The 27752-nt window shown below is 36.6% G+C and overlaps 2 protein-coding genes across 6 annotated transcripts in view; one reads left to right on the plus strand and one right to left on the minus strand.

The window, feature by feature from the left end:
* LOC140745854 (uncharacterized) overlaps nucleotides 1-27752 on the minus strand; it is a 500815-nt gene that overhangs the window by 409902 nt on the left and 63161 nt on the right. The window lies entirely within an intron of this gene.
* On the plus strand, nucleotides 8055-11398 carry LOC140745754 (uncharacterized). Its single transcript, XM_073077649.1, has 3 exons — nucleotides 8055-8287; nucleotides 9802-10255; nucleotides 11245-11398. Exons 1-3 carry the CDS (start codon nucleotides 8101-8103, stop codon nucleotides 11396-11398), a joined length of 795 nt encoding a protein of 264 aa, XP_072933750.1. The 5' UTR covers nucleotides 8055-8100.

The following is a 27752-nucleotide window of genomic DNA, read 5'->3' on the forward strand; positions in this document are numbered from 1 at the left end:
ATAGTTAAATTACAAATAATTATAGTTTAAAAACTAAAAACCACGCTAAAATCGCACAAGGAAAATCGTTAATAATGATTCCTGACGATCCTGATGAGAAGAATGGGATAAAATTATTAAAATCGTGTATTGTCATCGGTTCTTGATAATTATTCAAAATTTCAAAATTAATCGGGCAGTTCAAAGTGGGTAAAAAACGAGTTCGAAGATTCCATTACATACATACATACATACAAACCAAGCTAATAAAAGCGTGGTAAAAATAGTACGAAATATGAATTAGACGAGCTTTAATTTAGTCGTTAAATATAGATTTTGGAATTCCGAAATCCGTAGCACTGAACTATCACCCATAATTTAATATATTCTACACAGTACCCCATTGTTAAATCACATCACGCGCTACTAAGTCCGTGCAATGTTATAGTTATTGCCAAACTGCTAGTCCGCTCTGAAGTTGTTGCGAGCAGGTGTAGTCACACAATTTGCTAGTGCGACGCGATTGATTTCTATATTCAGAGCGGACTAGCAGTTTTACGCGGACTATACATTACATTAAATAAGAAAATTATTATAAAAACAAAAAAATACTGCTTAAAAGTTTATCGTACGTCACTCTTACGATGTACATTGTATAAATTAAAATCTCCTCACTCCAAACAAGAAAATGTAACCAGTTTTGAGAATTGAAATAGTTGCGTAAAAAAGTTTTTCCACGTCTGCTAAAATGTCCCTAAAATATTTGAAATACTTATTTATTTATTATGTAAATTACGCAGTATTAGTTATTTATTTCTAAATTTTCTCTAATATGTTTTTATTTGTCAAGAATTAAAAAAAAACAAATGGCAAACAGCTGACATCAGCCTTATAGTGGCTTCATTCAATTTCAAGGCGGCGAAGTATCTTTACTTATCAAAGCCCACAAGCGTAATAAAAAGTTTTGTGACAAACATTACTCATAAGGATTTCCATTAAGTCGTTAAAGATAGAACTTCATTTTGGAATTCCAAAGCGTAATTCCAAAACGTGTAATTCCAAAATGGAGTAGCACAGAACTATCAGTCATAATTCAATATATTCCACTCAGTGGTGATCGTTAACTCACATCACGCGCTATGCAAATCCGTGCAATGGCTTCCTCTGAACTTCCCATTCGATAACTAAAATTAGAATTGAACTAATCTATCTATAACCTGGTTGTGGTTGTGGTGTGGTGGTTGCGAGCGAGACGCGATAAGCGATGCTCTTTTCGTATCGTTTCGTCTTTAGTAAGTAATTAAGATTTTTTATATCAGTTCTATCCTATATTTAATGTGTCATTATTAGCTACCACCAATAAACGCACAGGTTACTATTTGAAGGCTTATGTCGGTAGAATGAAAACACGGCGTCACTTTTCCTCTATTTATTCTAAATAATCACTTTTAATAATTATACACACTTATTCACTATTTTACTCTCGCTTTTGTATCCGATGCTTAACCAGGAATGTCCTCCACCTCATCGACCCAGCCTAATCAATACCTCTTCCCAACCACCACCACTGTCAAGTTAGTTACAATCCTTGAGGCTTCCTATTGGTTGGCGTTACTGATTAAGTCAATTTACAATCATTAAAAGGTAAAAATAAACTTCATGAATGGAAAATAAATACAATCTAATTATTAAATACAACAACAAAATTTAAAATAATAGTGATTAAATAACTATATTTATTGTAACAAAAATTACATTTTAAATTCCAATACTCGATGAAGTCAAATCAGCGTTTTATAATTGTACAAAATCATTGATGGTAGAAAATAAAAATTAATTAAACACAAATATTAACCTAGTTACTAATAAAATATAAATAGAATTATTCATTTATAACCCTTGTATATATAATCCTAACATGTTATTTATAATATTGAAGTATCAAACGAGCATGATACATGTATGGGCATGATTTGAAGGTGGTAGAACCCTTTGTGGTTCGACTCCGGCGGCACCACCGCCACACCTATTTCTGCCTAATAACAGCAGTGTTAGGCGCTGCTGTGTTCCGGTTTGAAGGGTGTGGTAAGGGAGATAGACTTTTCCGAGGCGTTCCAGCTTAGTCCTCAGGGGTAGCGGCGCATCTGTGGCCGACCTCAGGTAGGAATATCTAATCCTATCTGGGGTTGATTACAGATGTCCATGGGCGGCAGTAGCCACTTACCATCAGGTGGACTGCATGCTCGTCTGCTACTCTCATATTATAAAAAAAAATGCAGTCCAACAGCAGTAAATAATGATGGCCACCTGATGGCTACTGTCGCGCATGGACCTCTGTAATCAACCCAAGATAAAAGATATTTATCCGAGTTCGTCCTTGATGCGTTGATACCCCTGAGGACTAAATTGGCAGGCCTGGATTGGAAATAGACCCCTGAGGATAAAGTTCGAACGGTTTGGTTAAGTATATCTAACCTAAGCACAATCTTCTAAGCGGAACACAGCAGTGCTGAACACATCTGTTATTACGTCAAGGTTAATATTTTATTACGATTTTTCTCTTACCCGCATTATTCGCTCGCTTTAGCTCATCGCATGCAATCAAACAGCTGACCGATGCTTAGTTATCGACAGACAGACATATCGAGAAATGTCGGGAATACATTATAGCCATCTTGTAGAAGCCCGATTGAAATTATAATTTAATATGCACGAAGTTACTGCTTCGTATGTCTCAAATCCATTTTCTAGTTGAATTCCAGTATAACCTGCGTCATTTAGAGCTTGTTGTTAGCATATAGCGAATAATAAATTGTATGGTATTGATTCAATTTCGGTGCTACCACCGCCACATCTATTTCTGCTTAATAATAGCTGTGTTGAGCGTTCCATGTTTTGTTTTGAATATGCATATAACATGTGGTGAAAATCGGTAAAGCCATTTCGGAGGAGTACGGTAACTAACATTGTGACACGAGAATTTTATATATAAGATTTATAATATCTCACCGATGGGCGTGGGACTCCTCCAAGGGACAAGAGAGGAGACCCAGAGTTTATCCTAAGCTGTTTCAAACACAGAAACTAACATTTTAATGTATCTAATTATCATCAACTACTCTGGAAAAAATTGTCGTTTCTTTATTTACAAGTTTGAAAAACATTTTTAGTTTAATCTAAACAATTATAGTTGTCCAATTACAGTCCACTGACTTTAATTGGACTGTTATTACTAAAATGGAGCTAGTAAACTACTACACATTTAATCAGAAACAATTTTAATAATTACTATAAAATTTGAAATAAAATCACAGAATTTCTTTCACTTTGTTACATTCTCATAATCTTTCGTACACAAACCCTACTGTTAATTAACAGTACTGATGATAACAGTAGCTACTAAGTTATAATTACAATCTAGATTTTTTTCCGAAAACGCACACTTAAGAAAGGTAGAGCCAGGTTGGACCGGGGAGGTATTACCGCCATACCTATTTTTAGCATGAAGCAATTCTGTACTGAGGAAGGGATTCCGACTGACTTATATGCGCCTATCATCTTAGTCTTCACAAGTAGCCGGCCTCTGTGATTGAGTTGAGTTTTTTTTTTTATAATATAGGAGTAGCAGACGAGCATACAGTCCACCTGATGGTAAGTGGCTACTGCCGCCCATGGATATCTGTAATCAACCCCAGATAGGATTAGATATTCCCACCTGAGGTCGGCCACAGATGCGCCGCTACTCCTGAGGACTAAGCTGGAACGCCTCGGAAAAGTATGTCTCCCTTACCACACCTTTCAAACCAGAACACAGTAGCGCTTAACACTGTTGCCATTAGGCAGAAATAGGTGTGGCGGTGGTGCCGCCGGAGTCGAACCACAAAGGGTCCTACCACCTTAGAACCCGTTCTATAAGTTATTCGTCATAGGTGTTCTTTGGCAGCTGTAATCACCATCAGGTGTAGTACAAGTTTCTTAGCTACTCCAATCTTACAAAAATGACACTCGTACTATTCAGTAGGTAAAAAACTCATAAGTCAAAACCACTTAAAATCACAAAGAATATTTACCTTCCAAACTTCCGAACATAAGGAGCAAAGCGGAAAATATCAATAAAAAACGGTTCTCAAAGTTTCCACGTCGACGCCGCGGATTGACAGGCCTCCCAAGCAATTAAAACTTAACGTCCAGCGTCGCTCAAATTGAAAAACTTCGGAGCATAGAGCCTAGTATCCATTATATCAATCATTGAACCGCAAAGTGCCAGGAATTTTCAAATTAGGTTTGTTAGCTTATATCTTTATCTTTTTAAAAGACAATAAGTAAACTGTTCGGTTTCATTGTTATTGTCTATTCCTGGGTCATTGATCATCTTCTACTCATTAGTGCACTTTGATCACCTGATCACGGGACATGATCACCTGGATGATCATAGGACACTTAAAAAGTATTTTAGTATACTCTGGTTTAGTCCATTGCGTGGGTTTGTAGATCGCATCTTGTAAATATTGTGGATTATTTCTAGATGTGTTGGTTTCCACAGGTATTCTTCACCATAGAAACAAAATTTAAGAACGTAATTATCCAACCAACCCTAAAACTAACTTATGTACTTTACATAGACACGACAGATATATAGTAACTTCTGATTTAGAAGGTGACATAAGATACATTCCAAGAATTGCTGTCAGCATGATTTCATTTGGTCATACAGATTTATCATTGATAACAAACATAAAGCTTTTGGTTTAATACAAGAGAACAAGAGAAGACAAGATCTTACACTTCTCAAGTAAGGACACATCAGCAAGAAGGGTTTTTACATTGTAGAAAATTTAATGAAGTAGGACTGAAAGTGGTATTGCCTCAGTCGTACCAATCAAGTACCTCCTCATAGAGATCCTTGCCTCGCCTTTTATAAAACGGAAAATTTGGTGATGTCAGCTGACGTCCGTTAACAATAATTCAATCTATACAATTTTTGTCTACAAAAGATCCATCCAAGTTTGATTGATCTTTCTTTGATTAATAACGGGCGTAAATCAGTTGATTTCTACCCTCAGAAGCTGTTCTAGCTCCTAAGAAAACCACTTCAATCAATTCAACACAAGATAAAATAGCTAAGTCCTAACCCAAGATAAAAGATATCTATCCGAGTTCGTCCTTGATGCGTTGATACCCCTGAGGACTAAATTGGCAGGTCTGGATTGGAAATAGACCCCCGAGGATAAAGTTCGAACGGTTTGGTTAAGTATATCTAACCTAAGCACAATCTTCCAAGCGGAACACAGCAGTGCTGAACACTGCTGTTATTACGTCAAGGTTAATATTTTAATACGATTTTTCTCTTACCCGCATTATTCGCTCGCTTTAGCTCATCGCATGCAATCAAACAGCAAACCGATGCTTAGTTATCGACAGACAGACATATCGAGAAATGTCGGGAATACATTATAGCCATCTTGTAGAAGCCCGATTGAAATTATAATTTAATATGCACGAAGTTACTGCTTCGTATGTCTCAAATCCATTTTCTAGTTGAATTCCAGTATAACCTGCGTCATTTAGAGCTTGTTGTTAGCATGTAGCGAATAATAAATTGTATGGTTTTGTGGTTCGGTTTCGGTGGTACCACCGCCACACCTATTTCTGCTTAATAATAGCTGTGTTGAGCGTTCACATGTTTTGGTTTGAATATGCATATAACATGTGGTGAAAATCGGTAAAGCCATTTCGGAGGTGTACGGTAACTTTTTTTTTTTTTTTTTTATAATATAAGAGTAGCAGACGAGCATGCAGTCCACCTGATGGTAAGTGGCTACTGCCGCCCATGGACATCTGTAATAAACCCCAGATAGGATTAGATATTCCTACCTGAGGTCGGCCACAGATGCGCCGCTACCCCTGAGGACTAAGCTGGAACGCCTCGGAAAAGTCTGTCTCCCTTACCACACCATTCAAACCGGAACACAGCAGCGCCTAACACTGCTGTTATTAGGTAGAAATAGGTGTGGCGGTGGTGCCGCCGGAGTCGAACCACAAAGGATTCTACCACCTTCAAACATTAACATTGTGACACGAGAATTTTATATATAGGATTTATAATATCTCACCGATGGGTGTGGGACTCCTCCAAGGGACAAGAGAGGAGACCCAGAGTTTATCCTAAGCTGTTTCAAACACAGAAACTAACATTTTAATGTATCTAATTATCATCAACTACTCTGAAAAAAATTGTCGTTTCTTTATTTACAAGTTTGAAAAACATTTTTAGTTTAATCTAAACAATTATAGTTGTCCAATTACAGTCCAATGACTTTAATTGGACTGTTATTACTAAAATTGAGCTAGTAAACTTCTATATATTTAATCAGAAACAATTTTAATAATTACTATAAAATTTGAAATAAAATCACAGAATTTCTTTCACTTTGTTACATTCTCATAATCTTTCGTACACAAACCTTACTGTTAATTAACAGTACTGATGATAACAGTAGCTACTAAGTTATAATTACAATCTAGATTTTTTTCCGAAAACGCACACTTAAGAAAGGTAGAGCCAGGTTGGACCGGGGAGGTATTACCGCCATACCTATTTTTAGCGTGAAGCAATTCTGTATTTACTGAGGCAGGGATTCCGACTGACTTATATGCGCCTATCATCTTAGTCTTCACAAGTAGCAGGCATCTGTAATTGAGTTCAGGTAGAACCCATTCTATAAGTAATTCGTCATAGGCGTTCTTTGGCAGCTGTAATCACCATCAGGTGTACTACAAGTTTCTTAGCTACTCCAATCTTAAAAAAAAAAACACTCGTACTATTCAGTAGGTACTGTGAAAAAAAAACTCATAAGTCAAACCACTTAAAATCACAAAGAATATTTACCTTCCAAACTTCCGAACATAAGGAGCAAAGCGGAAAATATCAATAAAAAACGGTTCTCAAAGTTTCCACGTCGACGCCGCGGATTTACAGGCCTCCCAAGCAATTAAAACTTAACGTCCAGCGTCGCTCAAATTGAAAAACTTTGGAGCATAGAGCCTAGTCTCCATTATATCAATCATTGAACCGCAAAGTGCCAGGAATTTTCAAATTAGGTTTGTTAGATTATTTCTTTATCTTTTTAAAAGACAATGGGTGGGTTGTATCGAAAGCCCGGTTAAAGTTTCCGTTACAGTTAAATACAACAGTAACTTTGACGGTAGCGATGGAATGTAAGAATTCTGTGTTGCACCAATTGATTTGTCATTAACGTCATTTCTGTCGCTGTCACCGCAATTTTTATTCGAAATTGACAGATAGGGAAGTTGACAAATACTGTAACTTTAACCGATCGAACTTGACCGGTTAAAGTTAAGTATTAGTTATGACGTAATTTCAACCTCAACTAAAATGGTGCAACTAATTATTTTGTTAACCATGGATTTGACGGTTGGTTATGCTTCTGTAATTGTTAAAGTTACATGATGCAACCCACCCTAACTAAACGTTTTATTGTTATTGTCTATTCCATTTATATCACCAGGGTGATCATAGGACACTTAAAAATATTTTAATATACTTTGGTTTAGTCCATTACGTGGGTTACTCAATACTCAATACTCAATACCCAATACTTTATTGCAATCAAGGTTAGTTTTACAATTGTTCCAGGAAGAGCGGCCCATTTATATTAAAAATTTAACATACGAGTAGATATAAGATTTACAACATTTGTAAATCGAATATCTATGGGTTTGTAGAATTATAGATAGCATGTTGTTAATATTGTGGATAACTTCTGTTGTTTACATCAGTTATTCTTCACGATAGATACAAAATTTAAGAAGGTGAGAGCCGGTCCACACGGCGCGTTGCGTCAGCGTTGCGTCGACGTAGCGCTGTGGCTGCGTCGTTTTACATACTAATAATCATAGTGTACACACGGTGCGCTGCGTCGACGCAGCGCATACGCGACTGAGCTGCAGCGCACGAGACGAAGCGGGCGGGGGAGTACTCACTGCGTCGCCGGAGCGTCAGCGCTCAGTTGTTTATGCGTTGATAAGGAACGCACACGCAAACTGATCTCGCCTATTTTTACGTATTTTTTTTTAATTTAGTTTTATTAGCTGGGTAAAATGAGTACGACTGAAGAAGTTGACATAGACTTCTTCATAACATTAGTTCAGGAAAGGGAAATTATATGGGACAAGTCACATATAGATTTTAAAAATAAAAATTTAAAAACGAAAGCTTGGGAACAAATATCAAAAGATTTATTTCCTGATTACGACAATTTTACACATGAAAGAAAAAACAAAGTTGGTAAGTTTACGGTAAGATCAAATATTTTATTGTATTTTTATTATATCTTATTTAACTGCCAAGGCAAAGTCCCTTTAGTCATGAAATAGGTCGCGAATTGCTCTCTTATGACATTCGGTGCGATTTGTTCACCATCTGCGGATTGTAATGAGATAAATTCATCAACACTTATAGCAAATTTATCTCTTTGTCTAAAACCATCTCGATCTGCGACAAAATTGTGTAGTACACAACATGCTTTTATTATGTCTGTAGCAAAGTTATAGGACACATTTATGGGTCTATGAAAAATGCGCCATTTGTTTGCCATAATCCCAAAAGCGCATTCGACATATCTTCTGGCCCTGCTTAAACGATAATTGAAAACCTTTTGTTGTAACTCGAGATTTCGACCACTATATGGGCGCATAATATGTCTGCTCAGTCCAAAAGCTTCATCGCCCACAAATACATACGGGGTTGGTCTTGTAAAACCAGAGAGTGGTTGGGAATTAGGTAGAGGTAATTCGTTCTTAATTAGTAACTCGTACAGTTTAGAATTTTGAAACACTGTTGAATCGCACTCTTTTCCGTATGCACCGACGTCGACAAAAATGAATTTATAATTTGAATCCACAACAGCTAGCAATACTATTGAAAAGAACGCTTTATAATTAAAAAAAAGCGATCCACTATTTGCAGGGTTAGACACGCGGACGTGTTTACCATCGATGGCACCAATACAGTGAGGGAAATTTGCCTTTACATCAAAATCTCTCGCTATTGTTTGGAATTTTTCAATAGTTAGATCAGGAATGTTGTCTCGAAGAAGATGTGTCCATATAGCGCGACAAACTCTACGTATCATATACGCAATAGTAGATTTTCCCCGTTTGAATTTCACATGTAAATCCGTTATTGAATTTCCACTTCCTAGGTATCTGAAACAAAAACTATTATTTAAACAATTATTCTTGTATGATATAGGTCCCTTTGTCATACTTAGTTAGTTTTCATTGCAAACATAATTATCTATTAATAGGAAACCGCTAAGTTTCGCCATAACCCTTGTTTTATCTATATTCTATATAAATAAATTAAATTGAAGTGTCTGTTTGAGATTTCAAAATAACATTTTTTTACTCAATGCATATGAAAGTATACACGATACTTATAACGAAAATGCAATTAATTTTTTTTGTCTATCTGTCTGTCGGTCTGTCTGTCTCTCTGTCTATCTGTCTGTTTGGGTGAGGTGATCTTCTAAACGGCTGGACTGATTTTAACGGAACTTTCACTGGAAGATAACGTCTAAGGCGCAACATAGGCTACTTTAATTTTTAAAACATCCAGTAGAGCGCGCTCCACGCGCATGCGCGCGCCGTCGCGAGAGAGCGGGATAACATTTATATTTAAATATGAATTATTTTTTACTTTTTAATCGCGGGGATCAGCTAGTTTAGTCATATAGGTTATATACTATGTTTATTGTAGACATGTTATTTATTAAATCTTGTTTACTATTGGATTTTCAGGTAATGATTTAGTAAAGAAATGGAGAAGTATTAAAGATAATTTCTTCAGATACTTAAAAAAAATTAAAGAAACATCAAAATCGGGCTCTGGCGCTACGAATCTAAAAAAATATCATTTATATAACCAACTTCTTTTTTTGAGAAAAGTGCAGCAAAATGACACCGACTCTAGCTTAGACTCACCTAGAGAAATAAATACTGAATCTACATCTATAAACGAAAGTACTATAGACGAGTCACCACGTTATGTTCCAATCACCCGCAAAAGGTCAATTCAAATGGATGACTTTGAAAGAGAAGGACTAAAAATTCTCAAGGAGCCGGAAAATCGCCATATGTCGTTTTTCAGAGGTATATTGCCATCAATACAAGATTTTTCCGACCGACAAACTCTCACTTTTCAAAGTAAAGTTTTACAAATTATAGGCGAAATACGGTATGGACAAACATCGTCGTATGTGTGTGGCCCATCAACCTCACAACAACCGTTATCATATGGTTATCAAACAACGAATTTTCAAAGTACCTATAATTCTGATTATAATAGTTCAATTACGTCTCTCGAACAAGCATCTCAAGATTCTCAAGCCAGTGAAGAAACCGAATACGATTTTTCAAATATTTAATTACTTGATAAAAACTTTCTAAACTTGTTGTTATTGCAAAATTGTTGATTATTTGTTAGTTGATTATATTGCTTTAATATTGATTAGTTGATTATTAAATAAGCGAATTAAAAATTGTAATATTTTAATTATAACATATAAATACTTACCTTAAAGTAATTCCCAGCATTTCTATTGGTTCCACTGGATTCCTCATATTAGTATATTTTTTCCGTATGTGTGGTTCTAAGGACTTCAATAAACATTCGAAACTGGATATGCTCATTCTAAAAAAAATATAAAACTTCTTTTCGTCTAAGAGTAACTCCCGATATTCTAACAAAAAAAACTGTCCATTACTATTCCTTAATGAAATTAAAGGACAGATCCAATACCGTCTTGCGATTTTGCGTCTTTTTTGACGGTGACGTAGTAATAGCAGCAATGCCAGACGTCTTTTCCGATCCATGCTTTGTATAGAATGACTTACTGTTGCGACGATTACTTAAAATGCTCGCCGCAACGGTGCGTCGCCGCTGCGATGACGGAGCGTTACGACTCCGTCGTAGTAACGCTGCGTTGGCGCAGCGCCCGTGTGGCCGGCTATGCGTAAAACCTTTGCGTTGCGACGACGCAACGCTGACGCAACGCGCCGTGTGGACCGGCTCTAACCTATCGAATCTTACCAAAAACTAACTTATGTACTTTACATAGATACGACAGATGGATTTAGAAGGTGACATAAGATACATTCCAAGAATTGCTGATGAGCATGATTTCATTTGGTCATACAGATTTATCATTGATAACAAACTTTATGCTTATGGTTTAATACAAGAGAACAAGAGAAGAGAAGTGATCTTACACTTCTCAAGTGTAAGATCACACTTGAAATCTCACATCAGCACGAAGTGCTCTTACATTGTAGAAAAGTTAATGAAGTAGGACTGAAAGTTGTGCTGCCACAGTCGTACCAATTAGCTGCCTCCTAATTTAGATCCTTGCCTCGTCTTTTATAAAACGGAAGATTTGGTGAAATCAGCTGACGCCCGTTAACAATAATTCAATCTATACAATTTTTGTCTACAAAAGATCCATCCAAGCTTGATTGATCTTTCTTTGATTAATAACGAGCGTGAATCAGTTCATTCCTACCCTCAAACACAGCTATAGCTCCTACGAAAACCAATTCAATCAATTCATCATAAGAGAAAATAGCTAAGTCCCAACTGTAACATACAGGAATCCTAGAGAAGCCAAACAAACATAATGTACCGTAAATCAGCCTTTGGGCAATACGATCGAAATCAATGCCGGACTCTCCAGAATACTTCGGAGTACTTAAGTTAATGAAGTGAAAATATTTTGCTAAAGGCCTGTTCCAGATTTGCCGCAAATTCTTAAATATTTACTGGTGAGTTACTTTTATTGAAATAAAAAAAGACCTTGTTGCTACGGTACGAATTGGATGGGAATTTAAACGTAATCTACTTAAGATTTAGGGTTTACTGAGATCTCACGGTTAATTTCTAAGCATAAATCCAGTTTGTAGATCCGTCTGTAGTCCTAAGACGTCACCGCCGACAATAAACTGATTAATTAAAAACGGGTGTGAATTGATTTCTACCCTCAAACTAGCCTCATTTCAAATCAAAACCCAATTCAATCAATTTGAATAACAACTCACAAGAAGAGAAAATAGTCCAAGTCCCAACTGTAACGTACAGGAATCCAGGGAAGCCAAACAAACGCAATGTACCGTAAATCAGCCTTTGGACAATACGATCGGAATCAATGCCGGACCCTCCAGAATACTTCGGAGTACTTAAGTTAATGAAGTGAAAATGTTTTGCTAAAGGACTGTTCCAGATTGCCACTGATTCTTATCAGCCCTTAAATATTTAATGGTGAGTTACTTTTATTGGGATCGCATAAAAAGGTTCCTGTTGCTACTATCCGAATTGGATGGGATTAATCGTGATTTACTTAAGATTGAGGATGCTACAGGTTACTGAGTTCACCCCCCCAAACAGGATTATTTTTTTACTCGAGGTCGGCCATAATGCGCCGCTACCCTTGAGCACTAAGCTAGAACGCCTCGGTAAAGTATGTTTCTTAAACCACACCCTACAAACCAGAACACAGTGGCTCTTAACACTGCTGTTATTAGTCAACTCTATGTAATTTGGTTTATGCTACAAGATGCATGCATCTAATGCATACTATCCATGAATATACATATCCATGGGCGTAGTAGCCACTTACCATTAGATAGACTGGATATTCAAAAAAATGCAATGTAGCGAAACAAAGGTTTCAAGGTTACAGAACGGCATAAACTACCTGATGGTGGCAAAATAGTCCTTTGTAATTAACCCCAGGTGCCTCATGTAACGTTGGATATTGAACATCGAATTTTGATCAGAAGTGGCATCCTCTATCTATAATTTAATTTAAAAACATAATTAGCATCCATAAGAATAGTAGGTGACATAAACTTACACTTGATAAAGTAACACCAGACACAGACTTATGATTTAAGTCAGTCAGACAGAAGAAAAGTTGTAACAAACCGACAACTCTGAATTTGAATGTAAATGTCGGCGTACCTGATGAAAACTAAATCTCGGAAACTTTGTTAGAGGAGGTACAGACTTGACTAACCAATTCAGATTTGTCAATGAAACTGGGGACGAAGAATTAATTCGTTTAGTCGGTGGCGACTGGTATTAACGCTCAACTGAACAGAATGCTCCTTTTCAGAAAGTTTGAGTGACTAGTCTTACTTTGAAAGGTAAAATAGAAGCGAGATTTCCTTTAAACTTGAAAGATAGTTGTACTGAATAATAATAACTTGTAGATGCTGTTTGTAAAGTTCTTTTTGTTGTATAAATAATTAACTTTCTAAAATATTTTGAATTTGATGTTTTTATCGTTGTGCGGAGGGTAAAGTTTTTCAAGCGTATGTATGTTTAATTTTTTGACACGCTTAAGATCCCAAATGCCTTTAGCTGGTGTATTGTTGACTTCAATAGAATTGAAAAAATCTACGCCATGTTGATAAAAATTAATACTTATTATACAATAATATTGTAAAGGTCACAAAAATTAAAAAGTATGCATAGATTAATTATATAAGCTAAAGATCTAACGGTGGTACACACTTCATCGAAATATCTACGCTCAATAGACGTAGACAGAACGAAACAGGCTTGTATAGGAACATATAAAGAACTAGACAACGCATCAACTTAATTTATGTTTACACAAACAGCTGATATGAAAATCGCTGAATACGAGCTCACTCACAAGAATATTTCTATCTCGAACATCGACCCAAAAACTTCAATACAACTAACAAACAAAACCAAACATTTATCAAGACCACTTATACTAATGAAAAGAGCACCATAAATACGTGAGGAATGGCCGCAGATAACAAGATAGGATCCAATAGCAATGTAAGAATAAAGCAGACGACTTATTCAAATTCACTAATTGAATAAGATGAGACTCGTCTGAAATACTGATGTGGTAGTAGAAGCAGATGAAGGGAGTTGAGATGACGAACTAAATCATACTAAACTTTGGTCTACAGTCTTTGTCATTGGTCAACAGTGATTTATTTTCTATGTTAACTAATTTTATCCACAATTACTTTCAATTACAAACCATTTTAATCAACTTCATAAAAGAGAGTTTCTCAAATCTGTTTTCAATTTCAATAAAAATCATTTATTATTTTTTTGCAAAAATCCATATAGTTGTAGTATTATTTCTTAAAAAATATCTCACGGGACTAAAAAAACATTTGATAGTTATAGTAAAATAAGCCCAAATATTCTTAGATAAATCCGCACAGGCACCCACAAATATTTAGACTTTGTTTTTAGTTTGTGATTGTGAAAATTACTTTTTGCAATATATTCCACGTAACTTTGAAATTGCAGACAGACAATAAAGTTTGGGCGGACTGTAGATAACAAAACTTCTGAAAAAGTCTCATACGACCTCTAAGATCTTAACAAACAAGATATCACCGAACACTGTATCGAAAGTGTCTACCACGGTACAAAGTTACAAACACAAAATAGTAAGACTATTACAAAGTATCGCACGGTGTCAACTAACTCGAACCCAAGTAATTAAACTTTGGAAGTCGCAAAGCTTTGCTGAGCTCGAGAAAAACTTTGTTAAAGGGATCTTGCTTGGCTGCATACAAATAGGAGCGTATAAACACGCGGTTTAATGATGAAAGACTCGTCAGTATTATTTATCACAGTAATTTAACACAGGCTAACAAAAGTGTAGATCGCTAGACAAAGTACACTGACCTGTGGAAGACAACAAGCAAATATTAGATTCAAACGGCGCATGATGACAGTATTGACACTATAGAGAAGGTATAGTCGTTAAACAAAGTAGATTAACCTGTAGAAGACAGCAATAAATCGTTTGATTCAGATGCACATGATCGTGACAGTATAGACACTAATAATTCGTAGACGAAAGAAGTGTCACTAAAACAGAGTAGTGACACTAATTAGGAGACGACTATTTCATTATGTTGATTGATGGAAATTTAGGAAAAGTGGTACAACTTTTTATAAAACGAACGCAACAAAGATAAAAAGAAATTCTTCTTAATTTAAACACGAATAGTGCAAATAATCCTTATGTATGTCTTATTCTTTGACACGACGTACAGTCCAAACGGCTTGATGGATTTTAATATAATTATTTTAACATATGAGGTGTCATTGAATTCGTCTTATCTGTGGAAGTGAAATAGGCTATATTTTTAAGCTATAACGTTTCTGGTTTTTGGTAATAATTTTCTAGTCCATTTAAATACTTTAGAAAGAAATATTTTATAGATTAAAAGTAAGATTTTCTGCACGATACACAAAATCTTAGAGATTCAAATATCAGGGTATCCTCAGGCTACGCTGGAGAGATTTATTGAACAGATTCAAGAAAGATTTGCTACAAAGGCCCTACACTGAATGGGTATTGACTATGGTCCGATGTTGGAAGGCTATTGGAGAATGTATCACATCGTTGATCAGCTGGAGACATTTCTTGTAAAGGATTGAAACGGGATTCGAATACAAAGAGGGGAAAATAGATGGGGAATTTTTAGGGGTTGTAGCTCTGAAAAGTTCGCTATTTCCTGTGAATTTAATAATGAAATTGAAGTTAGTTCATAATTTTTGTTTTGTAGTAAAATTAAAGGAGCGAATGAGCATGTCCAGGTGACGGTAGGTTGTTACTGCGGCTGCTATGGAAGTCAGTATATAACCAACTCCACATGGAGTTCGAGTACTAGTAGTAGTATCGAAGTTTATAGTCCGTTAGTTCTATATAGAACAGGGCTTCTACCTGAAGCCGATCGCAGATACATTGCTACTCCTGAGGACTATGATGATCGCCTCATATTATATCATCATCAACCCATTACTGTCCCACTGCTGGGCACAGGTCTCCTCTCAGAATGAGAGGATTAGGCCATAGTCCACCGCGCTGGCCAAGTGCGTATTGGTAGACTTCACATACCCTTGAGTTTTTTTTTATAAATCTCTCAGGTATGCAGGTTTGCTCACCATGTTTTCCTTCGCCGTTTAGCAATTGATAATTAACTTCTAATACGCACATAAGTTTGAAAATCAGACGTGTGTGCCTGGGATTTGAACCACGGACCCCTCGATCAAGAGGCCGAGTTTCTTAACCACTAAGCTATCACTGCTTTTCTACTCAGATGTATTTCAGTATGCGCTACATAAAATAAGTAGCATGGTGGACTATCCTCCCTTTGGGAAGGAATGGGAAGTACGAAATGTTGCATTGATGTAAACATCCGATGAATCCTTATTTAAATATTATCTATCCATATGATTTAATTTTGGAATTAGAGCTGATTTTAGTGCTATTTTCGTATAAAGATAGATGATTTGACAAGAAAATATATATACCACTATTTTTGCTATGTCTTTTGCAAGATTTTTTTTTAAATTTGTATTGGGACTATACATTTTTGGAGCAAAAATGAAACTCCAATATCAATTCCCATAAAACCTACATCACTTTTGCACGACTCATGATGCGAAGCATCAGAGAGTGCTTTACGATCGAAAAATTTTTTTCGCTTCATTTTGGCGGCTATTTTTATTATTATAGCCTTGATAGTTCACGGAATCAAGATATTTTGCATAGTATTGTCGAGATAATTTAATGGAGATTAATTCCATACTTTTTAAAAATTGATTTACTGCAATAGAATTGGAAAAAAAACACCAAAATAGGTCAAAAAATTTTCCTGTCCGTCATGTGTGAAACCTGAAAACACTGTAACTTGTGAAAAAATCCATCATTAGAGTTAAATTTTTTTTAAAAAAATTCTAATCGACGATTGTAGGTCACTGAATGCGAATGATTAATTAATTCAGTGTCGTTTAATTGCAATTAATAAAAAACGAAAACTACAAGACTGTATATCTATAGATATTATGTACATTTATTCCACCAGGGGCGCTTGTAGTAGGAAGAAGGTACTGCACCTTCTTCCTACTACAGCTGTTTTTTCGGCAATAAATTTTGAACGACTTAAGTTTTTTTTTTTTATATTTCATAATTAAATGAGCATTATGAGTCGTGCACTTTTGGATTTTCCAAACTTTTTTTGTAGTAGCCTCGACATAAATAAGCATATCATTTAAAAAATCCAGTTATTTTCAAATTAAACACGTTGACTGGTACTTTATTTATCTAGATAAAACGCGACAAGAGCCTAGAAACAGGACTTATCTTGACTTAATCTAGCCTCAAAGGAAGCACCAGACAGGTAAGTAATGAAAACCATTTTTAATATCTAGACTTGTTTGTCCAGAATATATTCTAGTCAGATTTTGTAAAAATAGATAAGAGATATTAGATTTTCTTATAGTTGTAATTGCTAAGAACTTATTGTTTGCGTACTGTTTGTAAAAAGCGAGTACATAAAAAGTAGAATAATTATTTTATTATTTTCTGTTGCCATTAAAACAAAATAAAATAAAATTGGGCTAGCGTGGACTATGACTTAAATTCTTACTCTGAGAGTAGATCCGCGCCAAGCAGTGGGACAGAAAAAATATTGAAGAAAAGAAATAGAGAAGAAAAAAATTGAACAGATTGAAAAAATAACTTACGATACAATCAATTTTGGTCCATACACGCCCGATATTAATAATAAATCTATCAATGTAATTTTTCGATCTTTAGTACTTTTTTTTTATAATATAGGAGTAGGAGACGAGCATGCAGTCCACCTGATGGTAAGTGGCTACTGCCGCCCAGTGACATCTGTAATTAACCCCCAGATAGGATTAGATAGTCCTACCTGAGGTCGGCCCCACAGATGCGCCGCTACCCCTGAGGAGTAAGCTGGAACGCCTCGGAAAAGTCTGTCTCCCTTATCACACCCTTCAAACCGGAACACAGCAGCGCTTAACACTGCCGTTATTAGGTAAAAATAGATGTGTATTAGCAAAAAAAATATCGATATAATTATTTGCAGCCGGCCTTATAAGGGCCTATGCACACGTCTTCGGGTCACAAATCGAAATAAGTTTCATTTCCCACATCAGTGGTCGCAGTGCACGTGTCTCGACTGAAAGCGGCACATCAAAGTGAATCACAGATGTGATTTGCCGAATCGAGTTACTTTTTGATGGTATTTTTATTTTTGTAGGTTTTTTTTACTGAGATTTTTTTGATAATTATTATCGACGACTTGCGTGGCGGAGCGGTTATTGTATCGGTCGCGCAGAGTTCTAGGTTCGATCCCCGATCAGATAGATATCTAAATGATGAATTTAGATTACTAATAAACCCGTAAACCAATTAGTAGTGCTCAAGTAGTAGTGATAGCATAGTGGTTTAAACTCCACCTATGGATCAAGGGGACCGCGGTTTAAATCCCACATCTCTGATTTTTTTATCAACTCTTTATTGACCATGTTAAAAACAGTGTGGTGCAAAAGGCGGACTTAATGCTAAATAGCATTTTCTCCCAGTCAACCTTAGGGATGTGAAGGCGGTACAACTACACTAAACATAATAAAATAAAAATAATAATAAACAGGAAGCTTTTTCGAAGCTATGTGCGTATTAGAACTTTAAAGATGAAATAAAACATCTTGACAATAACTGCATACCTGAGTGAACTTTAGTTAAATTCAATTGCAAGATTTGACCTGGAGTTGATAACAAATGTCCAAGGGAGGCTGTCTTGTCCCTGTGGTTCCGGGACCAGAATAGGGCTAGGATACCGTAGCCCTGCCGAAGAGGCGAATAAACGGGGCTTCCGGGGTTGCGGACGGCAAGAATGGGAGCTCGAGTCGCATATCGTCGTGCACACCAGACGGAGCGCCAAGAGGACTCCGGTTGCGTTCCCGGAATCGGCAGCGCTGAGAACGGCCACCAGGGGTGTTTTAGTGCAGTAAGAGTCCCACATAATCCTGTGTCGTTCCCACGGCACCGGGTACCTTTTGAAGATTTCCCCCTCGTTAACAAAAAATCGAAAAAAAAAGAGAGGCAGTCGGCTTAAAATAAATGGTGTTATAACAAGTTGATTTAACTCTGGAGGACTAAGATAGAACCACTTTTCAATCCAGATCACAGATACTTTTGCATTCCATCATTTTAATAGTTCTACTTCAAGATCTAAAGTTAGAAATAGATAAAGCAGTCTAACACAAACATTTAAGACGTTTCAACGTCCTCAGGGATTTATTTTATTTCGTAACCCGTTAATATTTAGTGTGGATGTCACGTTTTGATTTAGCATACTTGGCTGCCGCTGCGGGCTTTATGTCAACACTTACGTGAAGGAGTTAACACTAAAATACGCGTGATGATGACAAATCTTGAGATATGATGAGTTAGGAATTTATACAGGGTTTTGTCATCTATCCATTACTGTCCTATTGATGAACACTCCTCTATCAGAGTGAGAAGGATTAGGCCAGAGTCCAACACTGGCCAAGTGCTTTTTGTTTGACTTGAAATACTTTTAAGAACTTTTTTAAAGTTCTCTCAGGTATAAGATTAAAGTCATATCTGAGTTTCGAGGACCGTGAGGACTAAGTTGGGACGCTTTGTATAAACATGTCTCCCCCTCTACACCCTTCAAATCGGAGTGCAGTAGCACTTAAAATACCTAATTCGGTAAAAATATGACTTACCATCAAAGTAGCTGTATTTTTAACATCATAACATAACATCGGAGTAGCAGACGAGCATGTAGGCCACCTGATGGTAAGTGGCTGCTGTCGCCCATGGACATCTACAATCAACCCCAGATAAGATTAAATATTCCTACCTGAGGTCGACCACAGATGCGCCGCTACCCCTGGGAACTAAGCTGGAACGCCTCGGAAAGTTTGTCTTCCTTACGACACCCTTCAAACCAGAACACAGCAGCGTTTAACACTGCTGTTATGAGGCAGAAATAGATGTAGCCGTGGTGCCGCCGGAGTCGAACCACAAAGGGTTCTCCGCCAAAATCTACTTTAATATGTTACATCCATTTACATTCCGGTCATCTAGTGCCAAGGACTTAGCGTGACCGTGGTCACGCATGCCTGACGACAGATTAACATACTTGGCACCGTGCTCGTGTCAACACTTAGTTGACGGTGATAAATATCTACGTAATTGGTAGAATAGCTTTAGATTCCAGAAATGTGGAATAAGTTTAGATATCACCGTAGGCTTTTTTGCGCAATTTACGGTTCCGTGCCAAAGGGAATGGCAATGCCATTAACCATGATTACTATTTAAAGGTGGTAGGTGGTAGAACCTTTGTGATTCGACTTCAGCGGCACCTCCACCACGCCTATTTCTGTCTAATAACAGCAGCTGCTGTGTTCCGGTTTGAAGGGTGTGGTAAGGTAGACATACTTTTCCGAGGCGTTCCAGCTTAGTCTTTAGTTTGTGGCCGACCTCAGGTAGGAATATCTAATCTGGGGTTGATTACAGATGTCCATGGGCAGCGGTAGACACTTACCATCAGGTGGACTGCACGCTCATCTGCTACTCCTGTATTATATAAAAAAGATCTGGAGTCACTTACACATGTCAGGAGGCAGGAGCCATTTACCATCAGGTTTTTTGCGCATTCGTGTGTATCTAGATAAAAAAATAGGGTCGTACCTCATATGATCGACTCCAACCAAGCCATCAAATCCAAGCCTCCTAATGATACAGAAATGGAAAATGAAGCCAATTAGCAACAATAAAATGAACTTAGCAGGCCGTTTCTAATTACGATAGCGTTAAAACAATAGCGGTGTGTTCTCATGTGTGAATGTTTTTATAACGTTCGTTAGCTGGCGGCTTAAAAGCTTTGAATTCTGAAGCAGATTTAATCTGGAATGACATTGAGTGTAATGAATAGTGATGGGTGACCTCGTTAGCTCCCCAGGGACGTAGGATTGTAAGGCAGCAAGGTCGCTTATATTGCTAGCAGATTTTATTGTCAAATGAAGCCATAATGAAGCATTCAACACATTAGAAAAGGTAGAACCCTTTATGGTTTGACTATGGAGGCAACACCGCCACACATATTTCTGTCTTATAAGAGCAGTTTTAAGCGCGAAGAACGAAGATATACTTATCAGAGGCCTTCTTATTTACTCCTCAGGGGTAGCAAAGTATGTGGCCGACTTCTAACAGGATTTGAATTCTATCTGAGGTTGATTTTAGAGTCTATGGTCGCCAGTTGACACTTAGATACATCAGGTGCAATGGATGCTTGTATACTACATCTACGATATAAAAAGATGTGTTGTCTATCTTGATGTTTAAATTGGAATAATTCACATTAGTACATTTGCTCTTATTAAACTATCTAATGTATTCGCTAAAAGAGAATACATGATAAATTCTCTAAAAGAGAATACATCAGGTAATATTGTTATTAAAAAAAACATTAAATTCGATCACACAATATCATTAATGTCCCACTGCTGGGTACTGGGTAGAATTGTGTAGCTCGCGAGTGAGTGATATAAAAGATATATATCTTCACCAAAGAGCTAATCACTCATCAACTCCGACGGATTTGAATTATATCTTTATATCCGCATCACATGGTTTAGTTCATAGATTCAAACGATTCCGGATATAAGATCTTCTTCAACTCAACAGTGTTATACTAGCTCGCGAGTGAGCGATGAGTCAAATGAGCGACTGACTGAGAGTGAGTAGTGAGCCTGATTCGAGTCAAATGCGTTGATTGAGATATATAACAGTTACGGTTACGTATTAAACACTAAATTAAAATATTTTATTGCTAAGAACATGGAAACCGGGATATACAAATAGCGTTGGCTGTGATAATTCATATATAATTTTTTGCCAGTTTTGTATTAATTATAAGAATCAAAAATGTCAAAACAATTTTGTCTTGCAGACTATTGTGTCTGTTAATGTGTGAGTAAGTCATTTAATTTTATAAAACTTTTTTCCATCGTTACTAATTTTAAGTCTTCGTGTTTTATTTTTGTCGCTTATATCTTTACAGAGCTACTGAGCTAAAGTGAGCTATTGAGCTAAAAGAGTGATATATATCACTGAGTTCAAAAGATATATATCACTCTTTTCACTTTAGTGATACATTTTGCGCAACTCTAGTACTGGGCTGTGCCATATTCCACCGCGCTGGCCAAGTGCGTAATCCTAGACGTGACATACCTTTGAGATCTTTTTTAAATTTGTCAGGTCACTCAGTGTACCGTGGTACCTCCGGAGTCAAATGACATACATAGGGTTATATTAATACTTCATCAAAAACAGTAACAATTAAAGTACATGCGAAAAACAGTTTTACTAGTTTTTACGCATAATATTGGCAAGTTTAAGAAGGGAATTGTTGTATCTATATACAACGAAATATATTGAGCGCCGACTTCAGAAATATGTACTAAACCAACATTTATTTGAATTATTTTTTACTTTGTAGTGACATTGAAGTCGGTTGTACTTTTTTGTTAAAAAAATTATAATTTATTTATCTTAAAGATGTTTTTTCTTCTCTTTTCATATTGTGCTGTTGATATAAATAATTAATTATATTTTAAATTCGTGATATTGGATTTTTAATAGACTGTAATTATGATAATACTACTCCTACTAGCTATGTTACTCGCTTTCTGTATTTGCATGCTATCTTCACCTATAATTGTAATTACTCTTTTCTCTGTATTTATGATTGTTGCTTTTATTTGGTGTACATTATGTTGGTGATCATGAATAAATAAATAAATAAATACTCGACCTCGTAGGCTAACGATTATATATGTATGTATGTCTCCTTTTGGCACGCTCTAATGAAAGCCCAAACGGCTTGACGCTTTTTAACACTATATCATTAGATTCTTTTAAATTATGAATGTCACATAGGACTTACTTCCCTTTTCTTTTAATTACTTTTACATGTCGGCATTTTTTCTTTTTTTCTTTTTATAAAAGTAACTAGTTAAACTGGTTCAAATGACTTCCAAAGAACTTTTAACGTCACCCAGAAACCGCTTCGGAAGTTTTTTCTTTGTGAAGTGTCGCAAGAAACACATCATTTATTCATTTACTGTCACCGACACGCACAAACAAGTTCAATGACTTCGGGCCTCCGTCCTAGGGAAGGTCCAGAAAACTTTAGGGATGATAGATGAAAACTTTCATGGATGACCGAATATATCATTTTCGAGATGCTGTTGGAGATAATGTAAAATAAGAACTGTTATATCGTGATACAGCGTGAATCATTATGATTTTGATGGTGGTGGAAACTTTTGTGGTGCGACACCGTCGGCACCACCGCCACATCTATTTCTACCTCAAACCATCAGTGTTAAGCGCTGCTGTGTAGAAGAATGTGGTAAGGAAGACATTCTTAACCGCAACCTTCCACTTCAGTCCTCATGGGTAGCAACGCATCTGTGTCAAACCTCAGATAGGACTTTAATCTTATCTAGGATTGAACTTACGGATGTCCATGGTCGGATTAGCCACTTACTATCAAGCAGATTGCATGTTCATTTGCTAGCGCTATATTCAAAAAGTAGTCTTTACTTAATTGATTACTGTTGGGACTCAGCTTCGATTTTGGCTGAAGAACTACTCAGTCACGAGTTTAATAGAGCTAGAACCATACGGCAGTATTAGTATCTGATTTTCGCTGTGTCAACAATACATTATTACATTTTAGCCCCCGGAGTCTTCCTCATATTACCTTGGGGATTAATAATAAATCATTCGTTCGGTTCTTCGAGCAATTCTTACATATAAGCGGATATATACCTATTTATGTAATTGGATTCTTGGAATCTACTAATGATTTCGATTAAATATTGTGATTAGATGAGGTTTTTTGACCCAAAATTTACTAAATTAGTATTAAAAGAAACATATAAAATTCTTAAGATTGTCTAGGTGCGCAAAATAGTTTTTAAAAACGAGCCTTATATATTTTTTGAAAACCATTTCATTTGATACCCATATCATGGTGATGCTTAAAATAAATAATTATTCAGTCATCTTGGGGCGTCCGCCATATTCATTCAGTAGTGGTCAAGAAACTCTACCTCTTTTTCGAGGGTTTCGAGGTTCAAATCCCAAGAACACGCCTTTGATTTTCAAAGAATGAGCATATTGGAAATTAATTATCACTTAAGAAATCTTAGAGTATAATAAAGATTTCAAAGGTATGTGAAGTACCAATTCGCATTCGATTATGGACTAATCCTTCTCATTCTGTGAGGAGACACGTGTCTAGCAGTAACATTAATGGGTTGGTGATAATGATGATGAATAAAATTAGGAAATACTATTCAGACACGATTACAAGAAATATAAAGGTATGAAAAGAAATTATAAAGAAAATGTTAACAAAATTAACTCAAAAACTTTTCGCGTCTTCATAAACGAAACACTTATTGGCATTCAAGAAGAATTCCGCGAGGTATCTGCTCTGAATAAGAATATCCTAATTTACTAACTAATATTAAAAATGCGAATGTAAGTTTGTTTGTGAGGCCTTCACGCCTTAACTTCATAATCGATTATCATGAAATTTCACACGCACGCTGTCACGGGACCAGAAATGAACATAGGGTACTTTTTATCCCCAATGAAGTACTGTTCCTGGGGGATATATATATATATATATATATTTTATAATATAGGAGTAGCAGACGAGCATGCAGTCCACCTGATAGTAAGTAGGTACTGCCGCCCATGGATATCTGTAATCAACCCCAGATAGGATTAGATATTCCTACCTGATGTCGCCCACCGATGCGCCGCTACTCCTGAAGACTAAGCTGGAACGCCTCGGAAATGTATGTCTCCCTTACCAGACCCTTGAAACCAGTACACAGTAGCGTTTAACCCTGCTGTTATGTGGCAGAAATAGGTGTGGAGGTGGTGCTACCGGAGTCGAACCACATAGGTTAGGTACCACCTCCTCAGGTGCCACTCATCAATAGATGATATCGGTCGATAGTAAAAACGATTATTCGATGTCAATCTTCCGTTGTTGATTCAACAATTGTTCAGTATAAGATTTCTGATGCGAGAAGCCGCGAGCAAAAGCTAGTCTTAACATAATTGTAACTTCACGATGAACTTGGCCGTGAGTCCCAGCTCAAATGCCCTTAGCCCTAGACGAAGCAAATGGAAACAAAAGTTAAACGCCCTTGAGGGCCCGATCTGCAACTGTTTTAAGACAAGTAGTAAATTGCAGGTTGCAACTTGCAGTGAGAAAGGCCTGAGCGGTAATTATAGCTATTTCGTATTGTAACTACAAATATTGTAAGCAAAAGTGAGGTTGAAATCCGGTGGATTGAAATGCTTTTTTAACAACTTGGTGCGTTGTGTTAACGTTAACTTTTTTGTTATATTGAAGTTGCAATAATGATGCAGTCCACCTGATGTTCCATATAGAACTACTAATACTATAGACGGTTTTACCTGAAGACGATCAGAATACCAGAATCGTTGTCCCTGTTGCCGTTTGAGGACTAGGAGGGTCACGCTAACGCATTATGGTCCCCTACTGGGCACGGGTCTCCTCTAATAATTAGAAGGATTAGGCCATAGTCCACCGAGTTGGCCAAGTGCGTATTGGTAGACTTCACATACCATTGACATTTTTTTTATATAAATCTCTCAGGTATGCAGGCTTCTCTCGATGTTTATCTTCACCGGTTTAGTGAGTTATAATTTATTTCGAATACGCACATAACTTTGAAAAATCAGAAGAGCGTACCTAGGATTTGGACCTCGGACCCCTCGTTCGAGAAACTGAATTTCTTAACCATTAGGCTATCACTGCCTAGGCTGCACTAGGAAGGTCGCTTCGACCAAAACCTTATCATCAGCTCGATTAATTGTAATATAGAATTGAAGAAGCTTATTAAGAAAGACATCTGACATATTTAAATATCCACCAAACTAAACAGCATACGCTTCAGGCATCCCCAGGTTTTGCAGAAACTATACACATTCCTCCCTAGTAATGGAACATATAAAGAGTTGCAGCCAATTAGCTTCAAAAAGAATTGGGCTCCCACTGGTCCACCTTTGATTATTTATTTATTTATTTATTTTTAATTAAAAGTGGGATTTTTTCGCTGGGCGAACACATCATCCCGTACAAACAAACTATTAGCAATTCATCTCATAACATTGTATAAAACGAGTACATACTTTTAAAAGATTTTAAATTGCGCACATACGGAGTTTCTTTCGCCACTTCCTCTCCATAACGAACCATTATCCAAAGCGGTGGTATTTTGTTAATGTTCGAAAAAAAATCAATATTAATCAATTTTGAGTAAACCAAATTTGAATATGATTTTAGATAAAATAATAATAAAAAATTAGAATGGAACCCAAATTATGATGATGATCCACCTTTGATGCACTACCCTTGAGGAATAAGTTAGAACACCTCCTTTGAATATATTTCCCCTTTCCTTCCAACACAATACTTCTACATTGCAACAAAATAACAATTTTAAATAACAAAATGATGATGATACAGAGCGAATCAATACAGAGCGAATTTAGTCTACCTTTCCCACCTCCTAAGACCTATTTCGCTTCACTGGGGCATCTAATTCGCTTAATTTGGTTCCGTATCCGCCCTTCTTTCCGGTGAGTCTTCGAAACAATTGCGTTCAGGTCGTCGGCTTTGACCCGTAACTTGGCATTCGAGCCTGTAGTATAGTTACACGGGTGTGTACTTGAAAGGCATTACATGTATGGTTCGACCGGGCAGCTATCAACGCCGCTGTCCCTGTTGTTCCGGGACCAGAATAGGACTACGGTATCCCCAGCCTGTCATCAGAGGCGACTAAAAGGCGCTTCCGGGGTGGCGCTCAAACCGTCCAGCAAGCGACCCCGGGAAACACTGCGGCTTATGTGGTCGCATATCGCTGTAATCACCAGGGGATGTGAGAGGAGCGTAAATTGCTCCCCCCAGGCCAAAGCCCGATAGAAGGGCATCGCGTTAGGAGGACTCCAGTTGTGTTCCGTTGGAAATCACGGAGTTCTCCATCAAACGCCGAGGAAGAATAGTTCATGGCTAGATTCCTGCACATCAGTTAAATCTGAGTATCTATTTCTTTACTATTTATAAATTATCTCAATAAAGATTGTAGTCCAAAATGGTGGCATTATTACTTTTGTCTCGCTTTTTATACCGTAAGCAAAAATATACACAAAGCCGCTATTTGCGATTTCCTTCTTTATTGAAAAAGTTTGACTGAGAAATGTAAATTTTAATATATTTTACTTTCCGCTTACACCATTCTTGTAAATACATATTTGTTCACGATTTTCAACAATGGTAGATTTTCACATGAAACCTTGAATTCCGTTAAAATTTTTCGAAAACAGTAATGAATATATTCATCAAATGCTTTATTATTAATTCCCGAAGCGATACAAAGCTCTGGAGGCTGACGTAATGATGTATTGTTGTCTGTATACGTATTTTTTATATATATTTATGCAAAATGTCCGTTTCATTAAAGAATTTCATTCGAAATTTCCTAAGGGAAGCGGAATTTCTCGTGTATCCGGCTCGACAGGACCATGTTATGCCGATATTGTAACCTGCCCACAATTTTTCTAATATTAAACTCTTGACTTTAATATGCTGTGAAAAAGTGAAACAAAATTTGCAATTTAAAGCATATTTCACATTCTGTACGAAAAAGTAGAAAATTCACGTTAATATAATTTTATAGAAACTTAAATTTTACTTTAATAACGTTGATTTTAATAAGTAAACAAACT

Source organism: Epargyreus clarus, unplaced genomic scaffold (genome assembly GCF_041222505.1).
Source record: "Epargyreus clarus isolate Ecla_fem2 unplaced genomic scaffold, WU_Ecla_fem_2.2 ptg000011l, whole genome shotgun sequence".
Lineage (NCBI taxonomy): Eukaryota > Metazoa > Arthropoda > Insecta > Lepidoptera > Hesperiidae > Epargyreus > Epargyreus clarus.